This window comes from Sitophilus oryzae, unplaced genomic scaffold (genome assembly GCF_002938485.1).
Source record: "Sitophilus oryzae breed Bouriz unplaced genomic scaffold, Soryzae_2.0 scaffold_815_pilon_pilon, whole genome shotgun sequence".
In the NCBI taxonomy this organism is placed as follows: Eukaryota; Metazoa; Arthropoda; class Insecta; order Coleoptera; family Curculionidae; genus Sitophilus; species Sitophilus oryzae.
Genome location: NW_022147434.1, coordinates 1,920,782 through 1,944,570, shown reverse-complemented (window position 1 = coordinate 1,944,570; position 23,789 = coordinate 1,920,782). Strand labels below are relative to the sequence as shown.

Sequence of the window (23,789 nt, the reverse complement as noted above, 5' to 3'; positions counted from 1 at the left end):
CAGAACTGACTTTTACAGAGAAAACTGATTGAGTGCTGCCAAATACAATATTATCAAAAAAACGGCATCAGCGATTGGCTATGAAATGAAGATTCCTGCTCTCATTTTATATGTAAAATTGGGGAATGTCATCGATCGTGATTTCCAAGCCATCTAGATGCGTTTTTTTCGGTCATACGGTATTTTTAAAGTTACAAAAATTATTACTGTATGCGTTATTATTTGGACCTGAGATTTGGACATTGCTTGTTATATTCAATTACAATTTAACATGTGTTTGGGACTTGGTATTTTCAACAGATTAAGTTGATTACTTAGAAATTCCTATAAAGTGGACATAGTTGGTTTTTTCCTCTTACTACAATTACTATTACTACAATTATTGTAAAAAATAAATAAGCAAGAGCAAAATAATGTCTAAAACCCAAGTGATATAAATTTATAAAAAATATGCAAGGGTGAGCAAGAATATTTAATATAAACGCACTTTAAGTGTGGGCGTCACTCCAATCATATTTAAGTAAAAACTGTCATTTTTGAAACAAACCAATAAAATTGCATGAAATCAACGTAATAATAAACAGAAAAATAATATTTTTCTGGCATTTCTTACAAAAAAATGGTTAAAAAAAAGAAACGGAAATGAGAGATGAAGATATTTCTAAAAAGTGAGTCACCCTGTATTAATTATTAACTAAATTTTTTTACCTTATAGATTCGTGTCCAGTTCCAATGCTTTCGAACTCTAATTTTAAATCTTTATTTGAAGCCTTTCCATCTTCGAATTCGATATAGAATGGAACGGCTAAAGCCTCACCGCAGACATTAATTTGTATATCGCCAAAATCTGGTTGCAGCGATTTTATCAAAGAAGTCATAATAAATTCGTATTTGCCTGGTATTTCGGGCACAAATGAAACCTCAAACGATTTAGAAGATTCCGGGTCGATAGTAGTTATATTAGGTTCAATGGTTACTGCTGTTTTAATGTCATCAGTAGCTTCACTAAAGGAGCTTAGAGTTGAAGTACTAACGCTCTTAGATATTGGTACTGTAACATCAAATTATATAGATTTGGAAAAAAATATGACGGTGGTCTGAAAAGTTTCCGACCTCGCCATTAACCAACCTTATTAAGTAATTGTTATCAGGGAGTAATTGTTTATTTTTCGAAGTTTAACTTGGATATAATGTCATTTTAGCAGAACGTCAACGGTTTTATAAACGTATCTGTAAAAAAACTAAAGTGTTCTCGAATAGTTGCATTTAGATTTTTTAAGTAGTTTTTTTCTTTGTTCTTTGTGTTTTTTTGCTTCAGACGCCTGGAAGAGATATACTTCCCGAAACGTTTCTTACAAAGTTTCTTACAGTGGCGATAACCCACAGGACTTTTTTTGGAGAAATAAAAATATGCATTTTCATAAAAATATGTTTTGTATCATTGCGAGGCCGCAAACTTTTCAAACTTTCAAACTTGGTCAATGTTTCTATTAGAAGAGGTCTAACCTTCAGTAGAGCTCTTTCCTGAAAAACCAGTTGATGAAGTTGACTTTTTAATAGTAATTGGGTAAGGCTTTTCTGTAACCGTCCATTCAATATTCAAAGAGGTTTTTCCAATATTGCTCACTTCAAACGATTGAGTTTTTTTCTGAAAATTTTTACAAACATTTTAGATTTTCCCAGATACATAAAAAATGAAATTTTTACCTCTTTTACGTAAGTAGTGTAGAAGTTGAGATTACGCGTGTCACATACGTATCTGCTATAATCAGATAATACGGTCAGATAAATTGGAATGATCTGAATAGATTCTGGCAAGGCATTTATGGCCGGTTCCGTTCCTTCCATTATAACTTTACCCTTTACGTCTAATATATTCTCGTTCGAGCTTTTCCTTAAAAATATTTTTTTCAATCGTTCATATTAAAATGGTTTAAAATGGCTTTAAACCTGATTATTCTTCGTTCATCCATGAATATTAAAATAAATCTTTATAGCCCTCATATCAAAATTTGAAAATTTTTGAAAACCGATAAACTTGGGTACAATTAGTTCATTAATACTCACATTTATTATTAAAATAAAATTTAATATTGTCCTAAGTGATCCTAAGCAAAGAATTTTAAACAGCATCATGTGCTTTGTGTTTTGAACATTCATATAGCTTAAAATTCTCTTTTCAACAATAAATCACAAGTTATTTGTCAAAAATGCGTAGAGGGTTATTAAAAAAATTTTACTATTGCTAATCATACTTAGATTACTCTACATTCTACAGCCACTTAAATTTTAACAAGTCATAAGGGTCTACTGCTACTAAATCATAAAAATGGAGTCATAGTTAGATCATAATGAAGTATTCTACTTTATCTTTAATAATTTTACTAAAAGTACCTTATATTTTATATGAATAAGTATAAAGTATACAAAATTCATTATTTCTAATATTTATTATGATGCGTAAAAATTCATTCAGACCCTCGCAATTAGTGGAATAAATTAATGGTTTCAATAACACTTTATACTTTTGAGTTTACAATCATTCGTAATGTCTAACCAACACAATTAAAATTAATAAAATATCCTAGCAACAGCAGCTTCTAGTAGTAAGTTGTATCCAGTAATTGCGAGGTTCTGAATAAAGCTTAAAACATCCATAAATATGATAATAACATCGTTATAGATTGGCGCCCAACGTGGGGCCTTAAAATGTGTAAAAATTATTTATTATATTAATTTTATTATACATATTTGAAAAAATACAAGCGTAGATAGGTACCTAAAATACTTTTATTGTATTCCAGATACTTTATACTTTTTTTTGTATAAAGAATTTAATATTTTTATTTTAACAGCAAGAATACATTTTTTTGTATATCCTATATCTCCACGAATTTAACTCCAAAGATAAAAAAAATATATTTTTTCGATTGCTTTTTTTCAATTTTTATGAAGATTATTTTTTTCCATTAAAATTGTTTAGCCCAACTATGTTAGCAAAATATGATTACAAAAAAAATAATTATTATTAATTTGTTTTCGTTTCCTCGCCAAGTCGGTAGGCCATTAACAATGATATGGTCGAGGAGTGCGGTTCAGATTCCGCCTAAACAACGTAGGCCCCGTTCAGATTCAAAAAGGAGACGTTAACTTAAAATCTTTGAATAAAAAGATTAAGGAAGGAGTATATCAATAATTATTTTAGATCGACCACGACGGGACTCTAAAATGGTCGACTTAAATTCCGGTTTATTAGTGCCGCTCTAATTTTATTCAAAACGTGTAAAAATATAGCGTAGGGCAGACACAAGGGGGTAAACGTGGGATCGACTCAATAATTAGTTGTTTTATGTTACGTTGTGAATAAACGTTGGTAGTTATTAAAATTGTTATAAAAAATATGTAATTCTGATAAAAATAGCTAACTTATAATAATTATTTATTAACACAAACATCCGATACGCTATTGAAGCAGGTAAGTCAAATTGACGTAGATTAAAAGATAAGATTCTTTGACATCTAATCCTTGACAAGCAGTAAATAGAAGCAAAAATGCAAGAAATAATATATAAATTAGTTAATTTTAAGTGAATTTCATAAATGACCGGTTTACTCCACGTATGAATATTATACCGGGTGTATAACACTATAACTTTTTATTTTTTCAGTTAAAAAAACGATATTTGGTATTTTAGTATTTGACATAAATTAGGATTGATTGACGTATTCAATTGTTTTCGGTCATTTCCTGTTTCACCGGAAATGACTGCAACTTTTGATTTTTAAAGGGTACCCTCGGTATTTTTTTACTTTATTCGATAGAAAATAACACTCTGAATAGAATGACATATCATATGTCAACTTTTGACATTTTCGCGTATGGTTTATTATAACTTGCGGTTCGTAACGTAAATTTGACTCGAAATACCGAGTGTGTGGTATCAAATTATTCGTAAAAAATGCTTTTCAAATATGCTAATGAGCCACCCTCGTTCCATTTGAAAAAAAATGAGATATTATTAAAAATACGATTTAAGCATTTTCTAACTGGCCAGGATAAGACACTAAAAACATTAGACGATCAAATCTATTTTTCCAAGGCTCCCTGATTAAGAACTACTGTTTTTAACATAGCCATGGCACTCTAGATTGAATTCTAAAATACAATTTTTTATTAAGCGAGAGAGAATGTCAAAGGTTAACATATGATATGTCATTCTATTCAGAATGTCATTTTCTATTGAATAAAGTAAAAAAATACCGATGGTGCCATTTAAAAATCAAAAGTTGTAGTAATTTCCGGGGAAAAAGGAAGTGACCAAAAACAATTGAATACGTCAATCAATCCTAATTTATGTCGTATACTAACGTAACAAATCTCGTTTTTTTATCTAAGAAAATAAAAAAGTTATAGGGGTGAGCCACTTTTGAGACGCACCCGGTATAGTCACTTACTAGCGAAAAATTATTCCATTATTTCCCTCGATTTTTGACCGAGATCTACCGCACGCTAAACAACCAACTATTTTACAGTCTTTTTCGACAAATCACAATAATGACAATAGTGTCATTGTTAATTTAAATCTTGCCATAATTTCCTTCTAGATTTACTACCTTTAAACAACTATCAGTAGTAGAATAAATAATAAATAACATGAAATAAGCTCAGTAAAGGCTGACCAATCCACAAAATTCCAAATCAAATTCAAATGTGTCAAGTGAATCGTCAAACAGAACTGTCAAGGATCCCCACCCTAGAGTCCCCTTTCCGTCGACTATGCATGAATACATGGATAACATTATAGTATTTCCTTAATCTTTTTATTAGAAGCTTAAAATACTTTTTTCACTTAAAAATATATCAGGGCTTTAAAATTTGTCGAAAATTATTTACCGTAAGAATTTTCTTTTGCCCGATACGTTTTTAAACTCACCAACCCAGAATAATGAGATTTATGGCCATATTTATAAAATATGAAAATATGTATTATGGATTACTTTGCGCCTGGAATACCATTAAAAATTGACCCTTCTTGACTTGTATTGGAATAATCGTTTTCTGGAACCCAATGTACGAATTTTTGTCTATCGTCCCAAGAGAGAGGTTGCGTATCCGGTGAAATATACTCAATTTCAGTGATATTACATGTTATTTCTTCCTAAAATATTAACAAATAGGTAAATCTTAATTATAGGTGGTAGATGAATTTTCTTTTTTCTTTAGATAATTTCCTAAATAGGCCAGTAAGCGAGAATAAAAATAGGGCATTACCTCCGAACTCTTGACACCCGTACTGATTGACGTGAAATATTTTAACAGTGAATAGAGATATATGTGAGAAGCAAAAGTTATAGTGGCGGATACAGAGAGGGGGCCCATGGGCCCCCCTCCCCTAAAATCTGTGAATTGTGTTAAATATTAGGCTTTTTGGTTAAAAATGGCACCCTAAAAAGCATATTCTACATTACTTTTTATTTTGAGCCCCCCCTAAAATAAATTCCTGTATCCGCCCCTGAAAAGTTACATAGTAGCGATGTGTGCTTGCACCCTAGGGTTGAGTGCCAGCCCTTCTCGGGGGTGAAAAATAAATCACACATTTTAATTGCAAAAATCAATAATGCGATGAATTCTAAGCAAAAAATGTTCTATAAGATTTTTTCAAAAAATTAATATTTTCCGAGTTATTTAGGATTGAAAATGTTGATTTTTCATCTAAAAACTGCATTGCATATATGAATTTTAGATGAAAAATCAACATTTTCAATCCTAAATAACTAGGAATATATTAATTTTCTGAAGAAATGTTATAGAACATTTTTTGCTTAGAATTCATTGCTTTATGGATTTTTGTAATTAAAATGGGTGATTTATTTTTCACCCCCGAGAAGGGGTGGTACACACCCCCAGGGTGAAAGCACATATCGCTACTATGTAACTTTTATTTCTTACATATATCTAGAATCACTGTTAAAATTTCACGCTAATCGGTGCAGGTGTTCAGTATTCGGACCCTATAAAACCCTCGCTTACTGGCCTAAAATAACTTCGTTCTTCTTAAAGTTTGATTCTCACTGTACCTACTTCCGTTTCCATTCGATATCCATTCCATATCCGTTCCGTATTTTTATTGTATTGACGAATTTTAAGAATTAATATCTTTTGAAAAAGGTAATCGATTTGATTAAGAGACGAAATAATAAATATATATATATATATATATATATATATATATATATATATATATATATATATATATATATATATATATATATATATATATATATATATATATATATATATATATATATATATATATATATATATATATATATATATATATATATATATATCAGTAAAATTTTAACAGAGCTGGTACAAATGTAAGAAATTGACAACGCTGTCTCCGATACGCTTCAGTCCGTCCGTCAAAAAAAAATGTATGGAAGTATAGGATATGGAACGGAAGGGAAACGGAACGGATAGTGTGCATTGTCCTACTCATTTACATGATATAATATTTTATGTAAACGGAAGGGAAACGGAAGGGAGCTGATATGAAAGGTATAGTGAGAATCAACCTTAAAGGTTGATTCTCACTATACTATCCGTTTTCATTCCATATCCATTCCATATCCGTTCCGTATTTTTTATCGTATTGACGATATGTAAGCGTCCGTTTCGTATCAGTTCCATACTTTTTATTGTACAACTTATATCATTACGAAAGTTTTATTTTAAAAATGTGTATCTTTTGAAAAAGGTAATAGATTTAATTAAGAGGTGAAAGAATAAATGAATATCAGCAAATTGTTAACAGAGCTGGTACAAATGTAAGAACTTGGCAATGCTGTTTCCGATACGCTTCAGTCCGTCTGCCAAAAAAAATGTATGGAAGGAAAGGATATGAAACGGAAGGGAAACGGAACGGATAATATGCATTGTCCTATTCATTTACATGATATAATATTTTATGTGAACGGAAGGGAAACAAAAGGTAGCTGATACGGAAGGTATAGTGAGAATCAACCTTAAGAAGAACACCTTTAGGCTCGCCTTAAGAAAGGCGCAAGCAAAACTGTTACCCGATACGGCGGATTTAACATATATCAGATTTCCATATAATACTGTGTACAGGGTGTCCCATTTTCGTGTGTTTTACGGGGTTTCTCATTTATGTGTAGAGGAACAAAGATACGGTTTTCACATTACTAACACCTCTCGTAGCTTACTTGTCTGATAACTTATCAAAAAGGCAATGTAACGTATAAAAAGGCTGATAACTTATCAAAAATAATCTAGTTACATAGTTAGTTTTTTTTCTTGGTGTAAGGTGTCCCATTTTGCTGTGTTTTGTGGTGTTTCTCGTTTATGAGTAGAGATACAAAGATGCGATTTTTCGCATCACTTTGCTACTTTTTTTGTGAAACTAAAGATGCTACACAGTCTTGTTCTGACCTTTTTAGTTCTTGAAATACAAGGCGAATTTTAAATTGTTGTATTTTTCGATCCCCTTCGTATCGTATCCCCTTGTATCCCATAGAGTTTTTTTTTTCGTAGAATACAGTGTTGGCGTAACTATAATAGTTTTTCACTGGGAGCTGTCATCATGTATGTGTTTGATATCCTATATCCTCTATATTATTTATTTATTTCATTTGTCTTATTATTAGCTTTTCAAAAATATTACATACTCTATACTTATTTTCATATATAAGGTAAGAAACTGCATTATTTAACTTTTTAATATTTTTGTCAGGTAATTTTTTATCATGTAATTTTTTTAGTCACGTAATTAAGCTTGACCGGCACAGCGTTGTCCACTTTTACATATTTTCTTTTAATCAAAATATTTTGGGAAATAAAAATAAATTAATTATAAATATATAGTTATTATTTACATCAACAAAACTCACCTTCTCAACAGCACTTAAGGGACATAGAGTCATTACTACCGCCATTTACGGCCATTCACACTAAAAGAGGTTCTATAAACAATGTTCGACTGCAAGGTCTGCTAGTAAACATTTTTAAACTCAACGTCTCACAACACTGTTTATTTAAACCAAAAACTCATAATACAAAACTAAAGTGTCAAAACGAATGACAATGTCAGGAAATAAATAAATAAATGTGGCAATTTGTTCCAGCGCGAAATTTAAATTCCAGTTAGTCAGCCCGGCTCCGAATATGTCCAGGGTTGGCAACAATGAATTTAAAAATCGCGCCCTCGATTACGTAACTAAAAGTTTAAATTATATCAAATATATATGTGTAGCACGGAATCCTTTAGTCTTTTAAAAAAGTAACATAGTAACATGAAAGCCGCATCTTTGCACCTCTACTCCTGAACGACATACTCTGTAAAACATACGATTGATTTTCGTTATGCATTACGCTATACGTGGTGCATTACGCTACGGTGGCATAGAGGTACAGCTCTCGTCTGCCAATTCAAAGGTTGTGGTTCGAATCCCATCAGCCGGCATTTCATCAGCCGACTACTTTAATAAAATAAAAATAGTTTGGGTACCTAGGTCGACTCAGCCTTAAATGAGTACTTGGGATTCACTATCCTGAGGTAATAATAGGCGGTTGAAGCGTAATGCTAGCCACACTACTTCCCTTGTATACCGAACGGCTCTAGTATGGCAAGCTGTACCTTGCTACTCCCAAGACGTTAAACGCTATATACGGGAGCTATTATTATATTTATTAGGATATACATTTAGAATAAAAGATATTAGTAATTATCTGAAAAGCAAAAAGGAGAATAATTGAGTACCTTCAATTTGATCAACGGACGCGTCGTTTTAAAAACAACCAACACTTCTTTCCATGCCAGCGGTTTCAAGTGTCCCACCTCAGGAATAAAGGTCAGGGTAGAATTATAGAATCTAAATTTGTAAATCTTGGTTTGGGATTTATTCCTGATAACAAAGGACGTTTTACTGGGTCTATTGATTTCCCGGTAGCCCAAGTTTAAATCGTATCCGATTGGATTTCTGGTCAGCAAAGACGAATTGGACGCAATGGCTTCAGATTTTAACTGTAGCGCTTTCAGATTATCGATAACAACGTCGGAATCATAACTGGATGCTGTGAGAAGTATCTAAAACAAAATGTTACAGCGGATGAAGCTCAGATTAGCTTAATTAGAGGTAACTCGTTCAAAAAACAATATAGTTTGATGACATTTGACTTTAGTGTCATCAAATATGCGTCGGGCATCTGTAGCTGCTAGAATAAAAACCTTAGGAATTTCGTTTAAGTACAAACCTAATAGTACGAGAGCTAGCAACGTCGGGAAAACAAGTATTTTAAGACGTCTGGCTCTTTGATATATCTTTTACTATGCTCTCTAGAAGAGCATGCCCGTCTGGTTGCCGGTAAACCTTTGGGTAAACGTTGCGTTCTCTACTGCGCATTAAAGAAGATCCTATATTTTTATTAGTCCTTTAAATTCTAGTATTGAATATAAATCGAACATGTCTCCATAGCACATTGCGTAGAGTTTCCGACCACGAACCGATGATTCAGAGTTCGAATCCGGGTCAGGACTAAGACTTTCTTATTTTATTTTCGTTTATATTCTGATAGTAAAGTATTAAATATTTGTTTTATGTATGACGATATTTTTAGCGAATTTAAGTCTTTTTTGAGTATTTTCTAACTGGCCAGGAAAAGGCATCTTTAGGCATCTTTTACCGCCGTGCCGCGCCGGCCAGGATAAAGGTGAGTTTATATGTATCCGTAATGCGTCCTCCGTCGTTCCGTCCCTCCAGTCATATTTAAGTATGAGCTGTCATTTTTTAAATAAACCAATAAAATTGCACAAAATCAACGACGAGCGACGCATTACGGATGCATGTAAACCTACACTAAGACACTAAAAACATTAGACAATCAAATCTATTTTTCAGAATGTCATTTTCTATCGAATAAAGTAAAAAAATACCGAGGGTGCTATTTAAAAATCAAAAGTTGTAGTCATTTCCGGTGAAATAGGAAGTGACCAAAAACAATTGAATACGACAATCAATCCTAATTTATGTCATATACTAACATACCAAATCTCGTTTTTTTATCTGAAAAAATAAAAAAGTTATAGGGGGGTGAGCCACTTTTAAGACGCATCCGGTTATGACAATGACAGTTATCTATCGTTTTAGTTCCAGAGCTAGTTCTAGAATAAAATTATTTCTTTTTGGGTAATATTTGGATGTCATCTTTCGAAATCGTTTATTCTTTAGCTTGACAGATTTTTGGCTTATACAGGGTGAAGCAGTGTTCCGTAAACCTGTATGAAGCTTTTTCGGAACCCTGGATCATCCTGTATTGTAATACTGTAATAATAATATTTACCTGATTAAGTTCATATGGATTGTTAACTATCTGAACTTGTAAAATTTTTTGTACAGTCTGCATAACTGTTAAAGGTGTAAAAATAATCTGAAATTCTGCGATTTCATCCGGCATCAAATTTACTGTTAAATTTGGTATTAAAATATTTTCACCTGAAATTATAAATTATTAAATATTGTAAATATACAGGGTTGTTCACCACATACGACACGGAGTATTGTAGCTAAACGATTAGATTTTTACAAATTGTAAGTTTTGGGTTCGTTGAAGGTGTATTAGGGCTACAATTTAAAAATATTTTTACAAGATACAGCGTGTCCCAAATAAATAAAAAATATCAAAGTTGTATTATTTTAAATGGAACACCCTGTATATTATTACATTTTTAGTTTCTACGATTAAAATAAAGGTAAATTTGACTAAGGTTTAGTACACTTAAACCTAACCGTTTTTGAAATATTTTCAATTTTGTGAAATTGCAGTAAAAATTTTAAGGCCTCATTTCTTCAAGGGTATCAAAGTTTTTAATACTAAATATTTACTGAAGTTTATTTATTCATCAGTTATTGTGTTGCAATAATAAAAAAAAATATACTAACCTCATACAGAGTGTCTAAAAATTTATTTTAAATAATTACTAGCTTTAAACGGCAATAACTTGTTTAATTTAAATGGAACACTCTGTATATTTTATGAGAATCAGATGCACAATTTAATTGTCTATCAAATTGTATTATACCATTTTTACATATCTCTTGTATCTCTTGATGTATTTACACCACTCAATAGGCGTGTCGGGTTTGCCGAGCGGTTTCCGATGCAGTCGCTTTCTTTCGCATCTGTTATAGGTAATTTGTGGTGGTGTAAATACACCAGTCGTTTGGTCCGGAAACCTATGCTGTGTCGTATTCGCTTGCTGGAATGACATAGTGCGTGGTTATATGTTTCTTTGTAAAAAGGCGTGTAGGATTTTTGTTGAACTTTTGAACTGTTATTTCTAAGTTTTGGTAATTTGTATATCTTATTTAAAATGGGATGCAAATGTGTTTATTTATAAGGAAAAAAAAGATATTTATAGTATAAAAAATTAATTTATTTAACAAAATTTAATTAAAAATGTGACAAAATAGTTACCTTTCTATTGGTTCTATCGGACTTTTTTCGACTATATGAATCTTTATTTGTAAACTTTAATACATCAAATATTTTCAATCTAATGAATCATTTAATGATGTAAATAAGAGGAAATTTCTCACATGGGTGGTCAAATTTTATAGTTTTCATTATATCAAACAGCCTCTGAGAAATGTTTTCAACTCAAAATGCCTTTAATTATGTTTGACTACATCATTAAAAAGGGTCTTCAAATACATCAATGTGATATTTGTCTAAAATTTGCAAAAGAATCCGAATCTTTGGATAACTCGAAATTATTTACCCATTTAAAAGCCTTTGATCATGAAAGTGGAAAAATTTGTTCATTTTATTTACAGGCTGGAAAAATTATTTATATTAAATTTTGATGAGTTTTGCACTGAAGAAAACATTCAGAGGTTGTTTGATATAATGAAAACTATAGAATTTGACCACCCATGTGAGAAATTTCCTCTTATTTACATCATTAAATTATTTATTAGATTGAAAATATTTTATGCATTAAAGTTTACAAAAATAAAGATTTATATAGTCGAAAAAAGTCCGATAGAACCAATAGAAATGTAACTATTTTGTCACATCTTTAATTAAATTTTGTTAAATAAATTAATTTTTTATACTATAAATATCTTTTTTTTTCCTAATCTCCTACGAGCTGATATAATATGACGATCAATCTATTAAATTACTGTGAGATTATACAGAAAAGTCCACAGACTTCGAGATATAGGAAAATCAAGTCCATTTAGAGTGTGTCCAAATTTTGACAAGTTTTCAAAAATGACAGTTTTGTTTAGACTGACGTTTAATTTCACCTGACTTCTCGGTGAATGATTTCTTTTTATGGGGGTACATAAAATCTAAAATTTACGGCCATGAAGAAATTCAAAACTTGGAGCAGTTAAGGCAGAAAATATTTAATGCCTTTGACACTGTCACCCCTGATATGTTATCCAATGTGAGGAGGGGATTTTATGATCGTTTGGTTTAATGCAAGAGGGAGGCACTTTTGAACAATTTTTGTAATTTTTTAAATTTCATTATCCTGTTTTTTTACCGATTACCTACCTTGACGAACATGGGAAAACGAAGGTCCTTTTCAGGACCACAAATATTTTGATTGAGAAAATTGGTAACTTTTTTTTGGATTAAAAAACAAAAGTTGTTAATATGATACCAATTTAAAAGTGTTTTAGTAGTTTTAATACACACTATGATATAAAATTTATTATTATTATAATGTACATTATTAATACTATTGTTCATTTGAAATGGCATTAAGGCCCAATTGCAACAATGATTTACATTTTTCTTAAAGATAAGTAGAGCTTAGAATGAGCTGTATTTATATTTACTTTAATATTTACCTTAAATGAGGGAATTTGACTGATACAATTATTGAATTTGAATTGTTTTTAATGATACTAACAATTTTAGTTCAATTTTTAATAAAATTTATTTAATATTAATAGAAATCCAAGAGATTTGATACCTCTTTTAGCGATTTACATTCTCAAATGAATTACAGGTGCCCTTATTTTCTATGAAAATCACACAGCTTTTTTCATAGTCGCTGCAGTTGCTATAGCTATAAAAAACTAATTTTTTAAGTTGTGAAAATTGCGACACACGCTAAATGGACTTGATTTTTCGTATGTCTCGAAGTCTGTGGATCTTTTTGTATGTCTCGATAACATATTGGTGCAGATTATTTTCACCCAAACAAATAATAACCCAAACTATACATTGATGCGGATTGTCTATGAAGTCTTTCTGAAGGTCACAGAAACCTGAACGCGTAATTCGGTGTTCTTTCGCATCTGTTATAGGTAATTTGTGACAATACTCCGTGTCGTATGTGGCGAACAACCCTGTATACACCGTGTCCTATAAAAAATGCGTACTACAGGAATCTCGAAAACAAATTATTGTAACGGTATGAAATATTCATTGAATAATAATAATACTAAGGAGCAAGTCAAAAATTGTGCAATTGTGCATTTGTGTTCCCTTCCAAGGAACTAGAATTCCCACTTTTATATCAATATACTCTTTCCTTAGTCTTTGTGTTCAATGGTACAACTTCAAACTCACCTTCCTCCTCTTTTAGATTTAACTTCTGCACAGTATCTTCCTCAGGTGCTATAACAAAACAGTTTTCATCGTTTCCAATTTCAACAATAACTTTACATTGGATTTTGCTAACATTTTTAAGTTTAATCTCTCTAGTTTGCGTATACCCCACACATGTGGGATCATAATTTAGTTCTGCACAATTTTTCTCTGTTACAGGACTTAACATAACTATCTGAGGCAGAGCTGGTTCACCGATTAAGAGCACCGTAAGTTTATTATCTGAAGAGGAATTACAAGAAAGCTCTAAATGGCGCGTTATTTTCTAAAATTAAAAATAAATTATAATTCTTGAAATATTGGTTGTAGGCAAAAATTTTACTTTTAGCGTAAGTGGGTGGAACTTGATCTCGAACGAACAAGAATTGTAAGGTTCGACTTTTTTACTTGCGGGAGAAATTGAAAAAATGTTTTCGTCATCGTCTAATTTCGCCATCAAATTAGCTCTGACAAATCCTATGTTTTTAAAGTAAATACGAATGGTTTTTGTCGTATTTACGCACACGAGCTTGAAATATAGTGCTACTTCTGAAGATGAAAATACGCAGTAATTTTCTACCTGGAATGTAACAAAAATTAGATTAGATACAGCAATTTTTACTTATCAGATTTATTATTAAATATTATTTCTATTAGTTTTTATTACTATTAGTCCCTACAGCAATTTCAAATAAAAAATAATGATATTTAAGATAATTACAAATTACAAAAAACCTAATTTTAAATAGTTTTAACATCCTGTAACTCTAAACTATGCATTTCCATACCCATGTTTATAAGAACTTTTTTTTATATTTTTTGATAAGGAATCAATGAGTTCTTGTTTAAAACTTTCGCAAGTTAACGATATTAAATTTTTTAACAGGTTGCTATTATAAAATTGCTTTTATCTCATCAAGGAGGCCGAAATCGACAAAATATCAAGAGACAAATTTTAATCGATATTAAACTGCTTTCATTATTTCGCTGACAAGAGAAAAAAAAAGTCAGTGGCGTACATGCTTTTTTTAGAAAAATATTACAGTGATTACCCATATCCACGTCCCTGGTGAATATATCGACACTTTTTTAGCTCTAAAATATGTCGTATTTATAGTAACTTTTACATCCAAAATTTCATTCGAAACGCTAAAAGTACTTGGAAGAAAATTATAAAAAATTGAAAAAATATTAAGATTTTAACACCCTGTAGCTACGAAACAAACCAGAATCGGACCTATGTTGATATGAAAAATAAATCTTATTTTTACGTGAGAAATCTCCCAACGAGAGATGGCACATGTTTTTTGAAACACCCTGTATAGCGTAGGCATAAAGCAAATTTAGGCAAAATTAGTCATTTGTCTAATCAAAGCAAGATTATTATAAAGATCAATGTTTTGCTAAGTGACTAGGTATTTACTATACAGGGTGATTCACGGCCATGGCACGTTAGACGTTTATATGGGGAACCGGTGACAGGATTTTTTTGAAACTTTGGATTTTTGCATAAAGGCACCTGCTTCATCTGTCTAAATTATTTTCAGCACTACAGTGTTGCCGCTTCATAATAAAAGTGGTAACATCTTTGTTATTTTAAATGGAACACCCGGTATATTATTATATTTTTCGAAACTACTTCCATGTCTCAATTTTACTAACCTATACCAATCTCTAATAGTTTTCGAGATAAAAATAAAACATGTGTAAAATTGACAAAAATATGATCTTGAATAAACATTGGTTAAATCATAAATTCTTCATATTGAAAGCTAAAATTCAATCAAAATTATTTTTGTTTCGACATCTTAAATAATATACATAGGTTTGAATTTAAAATAAACAATAATTTGAACGATTGTATAACAAACGGAAATAATTATTTCTGAACTCCCTATTTGATATCCAATCAGTTGATTTAGACAGATCGAATATGTCGACTTTCCTTAACCTATAAACCCAATTTCAGCAGTATGTATATTTTTAAATAATTTAAGTAAAAAAAACCTTGTTATCTTACATTTTTTGGTTCTACAAAGTCGTCTATATGACGAATGTTGTATTGTTCGGCAAATATATTTTCAAAGTCTGACAGGTTTATTTTCGGTTCGCACCCAGTTCCTTCTAATTTGATAATTTTCTTCTTTTCTGCATCGTCCAGTTCAGTTATATTGAGTAGCACCTCCTCCTTGTAGAACGCAAGTTCGGTAGGATTGAAATCCACCGACATTTCAAACGTTTTGTTGGGCGGAACGATACCGCTGGATGGAATGATCGAGAAGTTATTTACTTCGAGTTTAGTTAGTTTCACCATTTTCTCTCTAAAATATTAATGACTTTACAGGGTGCTACAAATTCCGTATAACCGTAACAGATACGAACATGGTTAAATTGGGGTAAAGTTGCGCTTTAGGATGTTCGCCAACATGCTATCATAAAAGTTTCAAAAAATTGAAAGATTGCTGGGTTTACACAATCTCATAGCCACTTTATCAGGGCTATCTGATGAGTTTTTTAGATATTGAAATTAGCTGATAGTTTGTGAGATACCAACTTAAATTTTTAAAATACGGACCTGTATTTTTTATTTCAGGTGTTGAAACAGTTCGGTCTCCTGAGTACAATGATATGCCCTAAGGATATGCCACACTTAATATTTTTTTTAATTAAACTTCTATTTTTTCTAATTAAACTAATTTCAAGTCCGGCTCTGTTTTTTTTAAATATTTAATCTATTCATCCTTACAATATTGATGAGCTTTAAAACTTAATAATGACGTGGGGTAAAATATTGAATACGGAAAATCAAAGACAATAAAATAATAAAAAATAAAAATTATTAATATAATATAATATAAAAATCAAATCATTTCATTGGAAGATGGATTGGAAATGGCGGAGCAGTAAAATGGCCAGCGAGATTCCTGGACTTATCGCCAAAGTTCGGCGGCATGCCTTGGCGTCATTTGTAAAAGTGAAATTAATACATCTCAACATTTACTACAACGAGTACAAAATGCATTCGGAAGTATAAAAAGATCTGTTGAAAGGGCTATACATAAAATTGAACAAAAAATAAATGCGTGCAATAGGGATGGTGGATACCCTTTCGAACATCTTGAGTGATATATTTATAATAACTTCTATCGTTTACTATTAATATAATGCATATTATTAAATTGTACACTGAGAATTTCAAATTTACAATAACAAAAGTTAAAAATAATATCTTAAAATTGCTGACCTGGATATTATATATTTGAATCTTTCAATTGGCTCGATTTTCCTTATTCAATGTTAATTAGCGCTCATCAATATTGTTGCGATGAATAAAATCAGGTTAAATAATTTAAAAATCCAGAGTCGGACTTGAAATTACTTTAAATAATAATTAAATAGTTTTGTTGTTGTCAAAGTACCCTCAAAAAAAATGGCAAGTGTGGCATATCGTTGTACTCAGGAGACTGAATTCTGTCAAAACCGGAAATGAAAAATTCAGATCCGTATTTAAAAACTAGCAGGTTTGTTTAGACATCAGTTTAACATATAACTGATACAAAAACTTTTGGCAAATCAATATTTTTTTTGTGTTTAGATATACGATAACGGACACCTGAACTAAAACTGAACGAAAAACTGAACTGACCGTCTAAAAGTACTTTAAAAGAAGTATAGCATGACTACAAAAGAGGCGGATCGATGATGTGAAGAATATGCGGGAAAAGAATGAACAAAAATTACAAGACAGAAATAGGAATATTTGGAGAAGGCCTATGTCTAGGAGTAGTGAAATACAAGCTGAAAATGAAGAAGACACCTACAGACTTTATAGTTATATAAAATTATGTTTATAGGTCAAAATACTATACGATCGAAAATAAAACAGTGGAAATGAAGATCGCTATCATTTTGTATGTAAAATTATGTGAGGAATGTTATCGATAGTCATTTTCAAGACAACTGGGCGTTTTTCTCGATCATACGGTATATTTAGCCAAGTCGTTGTTTAAATTTAAAAGCAAATCTAAAATTATTCTATTAAAATTATATTACTGTGAACTACTCTTCGATTTATTCGTCGATTTGCTCGTTTTTGACTTAATTTTTTCCGCTTTGTTTTTCTTATTCGTCACTACTTTGCCAGTATTTGTTGTTGTCTTCGTACTTTTCTCTTTGGTTTTCTTTTTATCGCTTTTATCTAGAAAAAAAAATTATTTATTATTTTTACATTTTCATTTATTTTAAATCGAACTACAATCCAATAGTGTTATATTATACAGTAAAAGATTCATAATCCGGCTTCTAATAGTATTTTGCTTCTTCTGTATTTCTTCATGTTGATTATGTCATGTTTTGAGAATTAGGAATAAATGTCAAACAGAATAGTACTAGGCAGTGTTAAATAAACAATTTATTATTTTTGAGCCTTTACTGCTAACATCCTGTTTTTAATTTTAGTATTAGATTCTGCGTAAAATCCTATAACATTTTTTTATATATTATATACCCAAAACCAGTAGTTTGCTAATAACAAAAACAAGTAAAATATGTTAGAAAAAAGTTAGTTATATCCGCCACATAAATATTCTATCATACTTCTCTATCTATGGAAAACTTACCAGATTTTGTATTCTTTGTACTTTTATCACCAGCATTCGTTTTACTACCTTTAGATTTCTTATTTTGCTCTTTATCTCCTGAAAACACAATTATTTTTATTTAAAATAATAGGTTTGGTTAGGTTAGGACAGGGTGTCCCCGAAATAAGCGGAAGTATTTTAAGGGGTGGTAAATCTGGTCAAAAGAAACATATTTTCTCTTTACCATTTTAAAATAAATTGAAAATAACCGAGTTATTTATTCAAAGCTTCGTAGGTAAGGGGCATTTCAAAAAACAAAACAAGAGAGAATTGCTAGATCTCTCTGTCTGCGGTAAAAATTTACGTTTTTAATGTAAAAATGATAACGCGCGTGTCGATTCTAACTTCATCAAGCGATGAATCACTCCCAAACATTCGTGGCGTTTACTATATCTATTTTAACCCACACTAAACCAATGAACACTGAACAACAAATAAAAAATGTAATATACAAAATATCAAGTGAATGTGATAAGTTTTATATTGGCGAAACATCTACAGTACATCTGCTGGATCTGTGTCTATGAAAGGAATGCGGACAAAAAACATTTAAATAAACAGCAATATATTTTATACGTCGATTTGACGAGTGCGTCACCGCAAATCGCTCCGCTCACTCATTTTATTGGATACTTGCAAATTTGTTGAATTTTTATTGATGGGACGCGTCGTCTATTTTTTACGAAAAACATCGAGAGAATACTTCGTAGCTACAGAACGGACAGATGTACTGTAGACCCTTAAATTTTCGAATTAAAGAACATAAAGATTATTTAAGAAAAGGCAATTTTCACAAATCCAAGATTTGTCAGCATTCATGGGACACAGTAGATTTTAACGTCGCAAAAATTATTATGAAAGAAGCGATAGCGTCTAAAGAAAAATAAAAGAGGTTTTTTTTAGTACACTCTCATAAAAATAAATGTATTGCTCATGCATCTGTAGAGGTTAGTAATGTATGGAAATCGAGTCTTTGAATTTAAAGAACATAAATAAAAATTAAAAACAAAATTAAAATATAATCATACAGAAAGTTTGAGGCTTTTTGGTTTTACCTCATTAAATATAATTATTGTTATCAGGTAGTAATTATCAGTATCAGGTTAATTTTGAAGTTTAACTTGATATAATGTCATTTTAACATATGATACAAAGAAAAGAAGGTATGATATTGGCACTGGTGATATCAGCACCGTTGGTCGGCAATTTCAAATCGTCAAACTGATAACACATAATTAATGTGAAAATGACTTTTCAAATGCCAAACTCAATGATTTGACATAACTTTTGAGGTTTCATGTCCTAATTATTCCCTATTATAGGCTTTTTTTTATTAGTGGCAACTAAACAATATGGATATTTTTGTATGGCGTAGTGATGACACATGTGATATGCGCAAACTGAACAAAATTGGAGCCGCTATCGATTATTATTATCATACCTTGTTTTCTTTGTATCATGATTTAAACAAAATGTATACGGTTTTTATAGACGTATCTGTTTAAAAAAAAGTGTTCTCTCTTTTAAATGTTATTTTGTTTGTTCTTTGTGTTTTTTTGCTTCCGACGACAGGAAGAGATATACTTCCCGAAACTTTAAGCATTTTTTGTCTGACAGGCAAATTTGTTTATTAGTAAATCACCGCTGACAAGCGAGTCTCCGTTGGATTAACGCAGCAATGTTTACAAAAAAGTAATTACTTACCGTGTGCGTCTAAAAAGTGGCTCACCCCTATAACTTTTTTATTTTTTCAGTTAAAACAACGAGATTTGGTATGTTAGAATATATGACACAAATTAGAAGTGATTGACATAATCAATTGTTTTCGGTCACTTCCTGTTTCACCGGAAATGACTACAACTTTTGATTTTTAAATGACACCCTCCGTATTTTTTTACTTTTTTTGATAGAAAAATACATTCTGAATAGAATGACATATCAACATAATATGTCATAATATGTCAACATATCATATATGTCAACATTTGGCATTTTCGCATATGGTTTATTTGAAGTTGTCACCTGCGGTTCATAACGACAATTTGACTCGAAATACCAAGTGTGCGATCATGTCAAAAGTTGACATATGATATGTCGTTCGATTCAGAGTATCATTTTATATCGAATAAAGTAAAAAAAATACCGAGGGTGCCATTTAAAAATCAAAAGTTGTAGTCATTTCCGGTAAAACAGAAAGTGACCGAAAACAATTGAATACGTCAATCAATTCTAGTTTATGTCATATACTAACGTACCAAATCTCGTTTTTTTATCTGAAAAAATAAAATAGTTTTGAGACGCACCCGGTATAACAAATTAGGAAGGTACAACAAAGTTGCGATATGATACTTACCTTTAATTTTTGCTGTTAATAATTTCGCGTAATTTACCATATTAAAACTGAATGGAAATTTTCCTTTGTTGGTTAGCGTGATATTCATCCTTTTATTATTCAGCAGCTGGACATTTCCAAAATTTAGATAAGACGCAGGGCAAACTTTAAAACTACAATATACTTTGTTATTTTAGTATTAATATAAGTTGTTATATACAGAGTTTTTCACACAATTTTGTTCGTTAAAGGACTCTTCATATGGAACAGGGTTGTTCACTCAACCACTTCATTAAAAGTTTTTAAGGATCTAATTTTGCGTACAAAACTGAATGTTTAAAGTTAAGGTTATTTCCAAGTCAACTTTATTATTAATATATTTCATATCAATTAAACTTTTAGTTACGTAATCGAGGGCGCGATTTTTAAATTCATTGTTGCCCACCGCATGCAGCGCCGCGCGCCGTGCTGACTAACTGGAATTTAAATTTCGCGCTAGCGATTCAGGTGGAAGCTCTGCTGTAAAAAATGTCAAATTGCCGCATTTATTTATTTATTTCCTGACATTGTCATTCGTTTTGACACTTTAGTTTTGTAGTACGAGTTTTTGATTTAAATAAAGAGTGTAATAGTGATACATTAAGTTTAAAAATGTTTACTAGCAGACCATGCAGTCGAACATTGTTCTTTTTAGAACTTCTTTTAGTGAGAAGTGGTTATAAGATAGCTTAATAGCCGTAAAAAACTAATCACAACTTTATTAGAATATGTTGAACGGGAAAGTGGTAGTAATGGCCCTTTATGTCCCTTAAGTGCTGTTAAGAAGGTGAATTTTATTGATGTAAATATTAACTGTTTACATATTTATAGTTAATTTGTTTCCTCAAATCTTTTGATTAAAAGAAAAAATATAAAAGTGGGCAACGCTGTGCCGGTCAAGCTTAATAATAGGCCAGTAAACGTAGCTGAGTATTATACAGGGTGGTCCGAACTGTATTGTTGGTAATGTATTCCGGAAACTTCGGCAGCATATTCTGCAGATAAAAATAAGTAAAAAAGTTTGTATAAATGTATGTCCTAAAATGCTTAGTTTCGGAAATACAGGGTGTAGAAGTTTCATTTTTATTTCGATTTTTTCTAAATAATTTCTGAATTAACGTCAATATTTGGATGAAAATTGATGTCTAGAAGTTTTTTGACATGAGAAATTTGATTTTGATGTCGATATGAGCCCTATTTGTAGGGGACGGCATCTACATGTGTTTTAACTGTTTTGAAGAGTAATAACTTTTTGTCCTTACCTGTATAAAACTACTGGGTAAAAAATTATGCATTTCCGTGAATTTTTACGTAAAAAATATCTCTTGGTAAAAATCGCTACGAGCAACCGTTCTCAAGATATTTAGAATAGAAATAGTCACTGCATGTCATTATTGACAAAAAATAAACACATCGAGTAGTTAGTTATTTGACTGAAATAAGAAATTTGGGGAAATATTTATTTTTTTAAATTAAACATAAATTTTTCTGCGAAAAAATGATGATAAAACAGTTTCTGTTGAACTTTTGGCACAAAAACATTTCAAATTTATGATTTCAGTCTAATAACTATTTAGTCAACATGTTAATTTATGTCAATGATGACAAGTATTGATAAATTCGATTCCAAATATCTCCAGAACCATTACTCGTAGCGATTTTTTCCAAGAGACCTATTTTGCGTAAAAAACGTCGTTTTAACTACTAGTGGGTAAATGAATTTCTAGATAGAAAACTAAAGTTCCAAAAACAGAGTTTACCAAAAATGCTTTTTATAACTACTAGTGGGTAAATGAATTTCTAGATATATTACGAATTTTTTTGGAACTTTAGTTTCGGAGATATAAATTTAATCGGACCTTTTTAAAAAAATTAATTTTATTTTTCAGAAACTATTAGAGACAGAGTTTACCAAAAATGCTTTTTATAACAACTACTAGCGGGTAAATGAATTTGTAGATATATTTCGAATTTTCTTGGAACTTTTGTTTCGGAGATATACATTTAATAGGACATTTTTAAAAAAATTAATTTTATTTTTCAGAAACTATTAGAGACAGAGTTTACCAAAAATACGTTTTATAACTATTAGTGGGCAAGTGAATTTCTAGATATATTACGAATTTTTTTGGAACTTTAGTTTCGGAGAAATAAATTTAATCGGACCTTTTTAAAAAAATTGATTTTATTTTTCAGAAACTATTAGAGACAGAGTTTACCAAAAATGCTTTTTATAACTACTAGCGGGTAAATGAAACGTCTCCCTCAGCAGTTTTATACAGGTACAGACGAAAAGTTATTGCTCTTCAAAACAGTTAAAACACATGTAGGTGGCGCCCCTTACAAGTAGGAGTCATATTGACATCAAAATCAAATTTTTCATGTCAAAAAACTCCAGACACCAATTTTCATTCAAATATTGACGTTACTTTAGAAATTATTTGGAAAAAATCATAATAAAAAAGAATCTTCTACACCCGGATATATATCTCCGGAACCAAGTATTTTAGGACATACATTTATACGAACTTATTTACTTATTTTTATCTGCATAATATGCTGCCGAAGTTTCCGGAATACAATTCGGACCACCCTGTATGTAAAGGTGGAAAAAATTAGTAACCAACCGATCTCAACGGGATTAAGTAGATAATGATCTCTTATTTAACCCCTCAAAAATCCCATTCGGTCCCAGTGGGGGAAGTTTGAAAAAAACCGCCGCCATCCTGGATTTTTTTGTTTTTTTCAAATATCTCCGTTTTCATAACTTTTTCGAAAAAACTAAAGATATATTTTTTGTAGAGAATTAAATTTAGAATATTTTACCTTCAATAATTTTTTTTTGTAAAATAAATAGTAATAGAGATAGAGCAATTTTTTACTATACGTTTTATAAACTTTCCAATTTTTTTAAACCAATCAGGTATAATTTTTACGTTAACAGTATAGTGTTAGGTTAGTGTAATTTAAGCATTAAAACAATTAAAAATAACGTTTAAATATTATTTATTAAATAAAGTTATTGTAAAAAAATAAGTTAGATCCTCTACAATATGGATAAAAGAAAGATCAAAAAATTAATCAATCAGATCAATATAATTTAATAGTTTTAATTTAATAATAATTTTTTTAACAATAACTTTATTTA

General features: G+C 30.7%; 1 protein-coding gene across 1 annotated transcript in view; it reads right to left on the bottom strand.

The window, feature by feature from the left end:
* The window catches only part of LOC115889577 (hydrocephalus-inducing protein-like), a 220,623-nt gene that overhangs the window by 44,857 nt on the left and 151,977 nt on the right, over window positions 1-23,789 (bottom strand). Inside the window, exons 36-47 of the mRNA XM_030909629.1 lie at window positions 20,624-20,775; window positions 18,250-18,327; window positions 17,684-17,828; window positions 15,651-15,951; window positions 13,974-14,210; window positions 13,613-13,916; window positions 10,364-10,515; window positions 8,784-9,110; window positions 4,999-5,159; window positions 1,708-1,894; window positions 1,507-1,648; window positions 709-1,051 (exon numbers count right to left, since the gene is read on the bottom strand). Of these exons, the coding sequence (XP_030765489.1) occupies window positions 709-1,051; window positions 1,507-1,648; window positions 1,708-1,894; window positions 4,999-5,159; window positions 8,784-9,110; window positions 10,364-10,515; window positions 13,613-13,916; window positions 13,974-14,210; window positions 15,651-15,951; window positions 17,684-17,828; window positions 18,250-18,327; window positions 20,624-20,775 (2,529 nt within the window). The remainder of the gene's footprint in view (window positions 1-708; window positions 1,052-1,506; window positions 1,649-1,707; window positions 1,895-4,998; window positions 5,160-8,783; window positions 9,111-10,363; window positions 10,516-13,612; window positions 13,917-13,973; window positions 14,211-15,650; window positions 15,952-17,683; window positions 17,829-18,249; window positions 18,328-20,623; window positions 20,776-23,789) is intronic.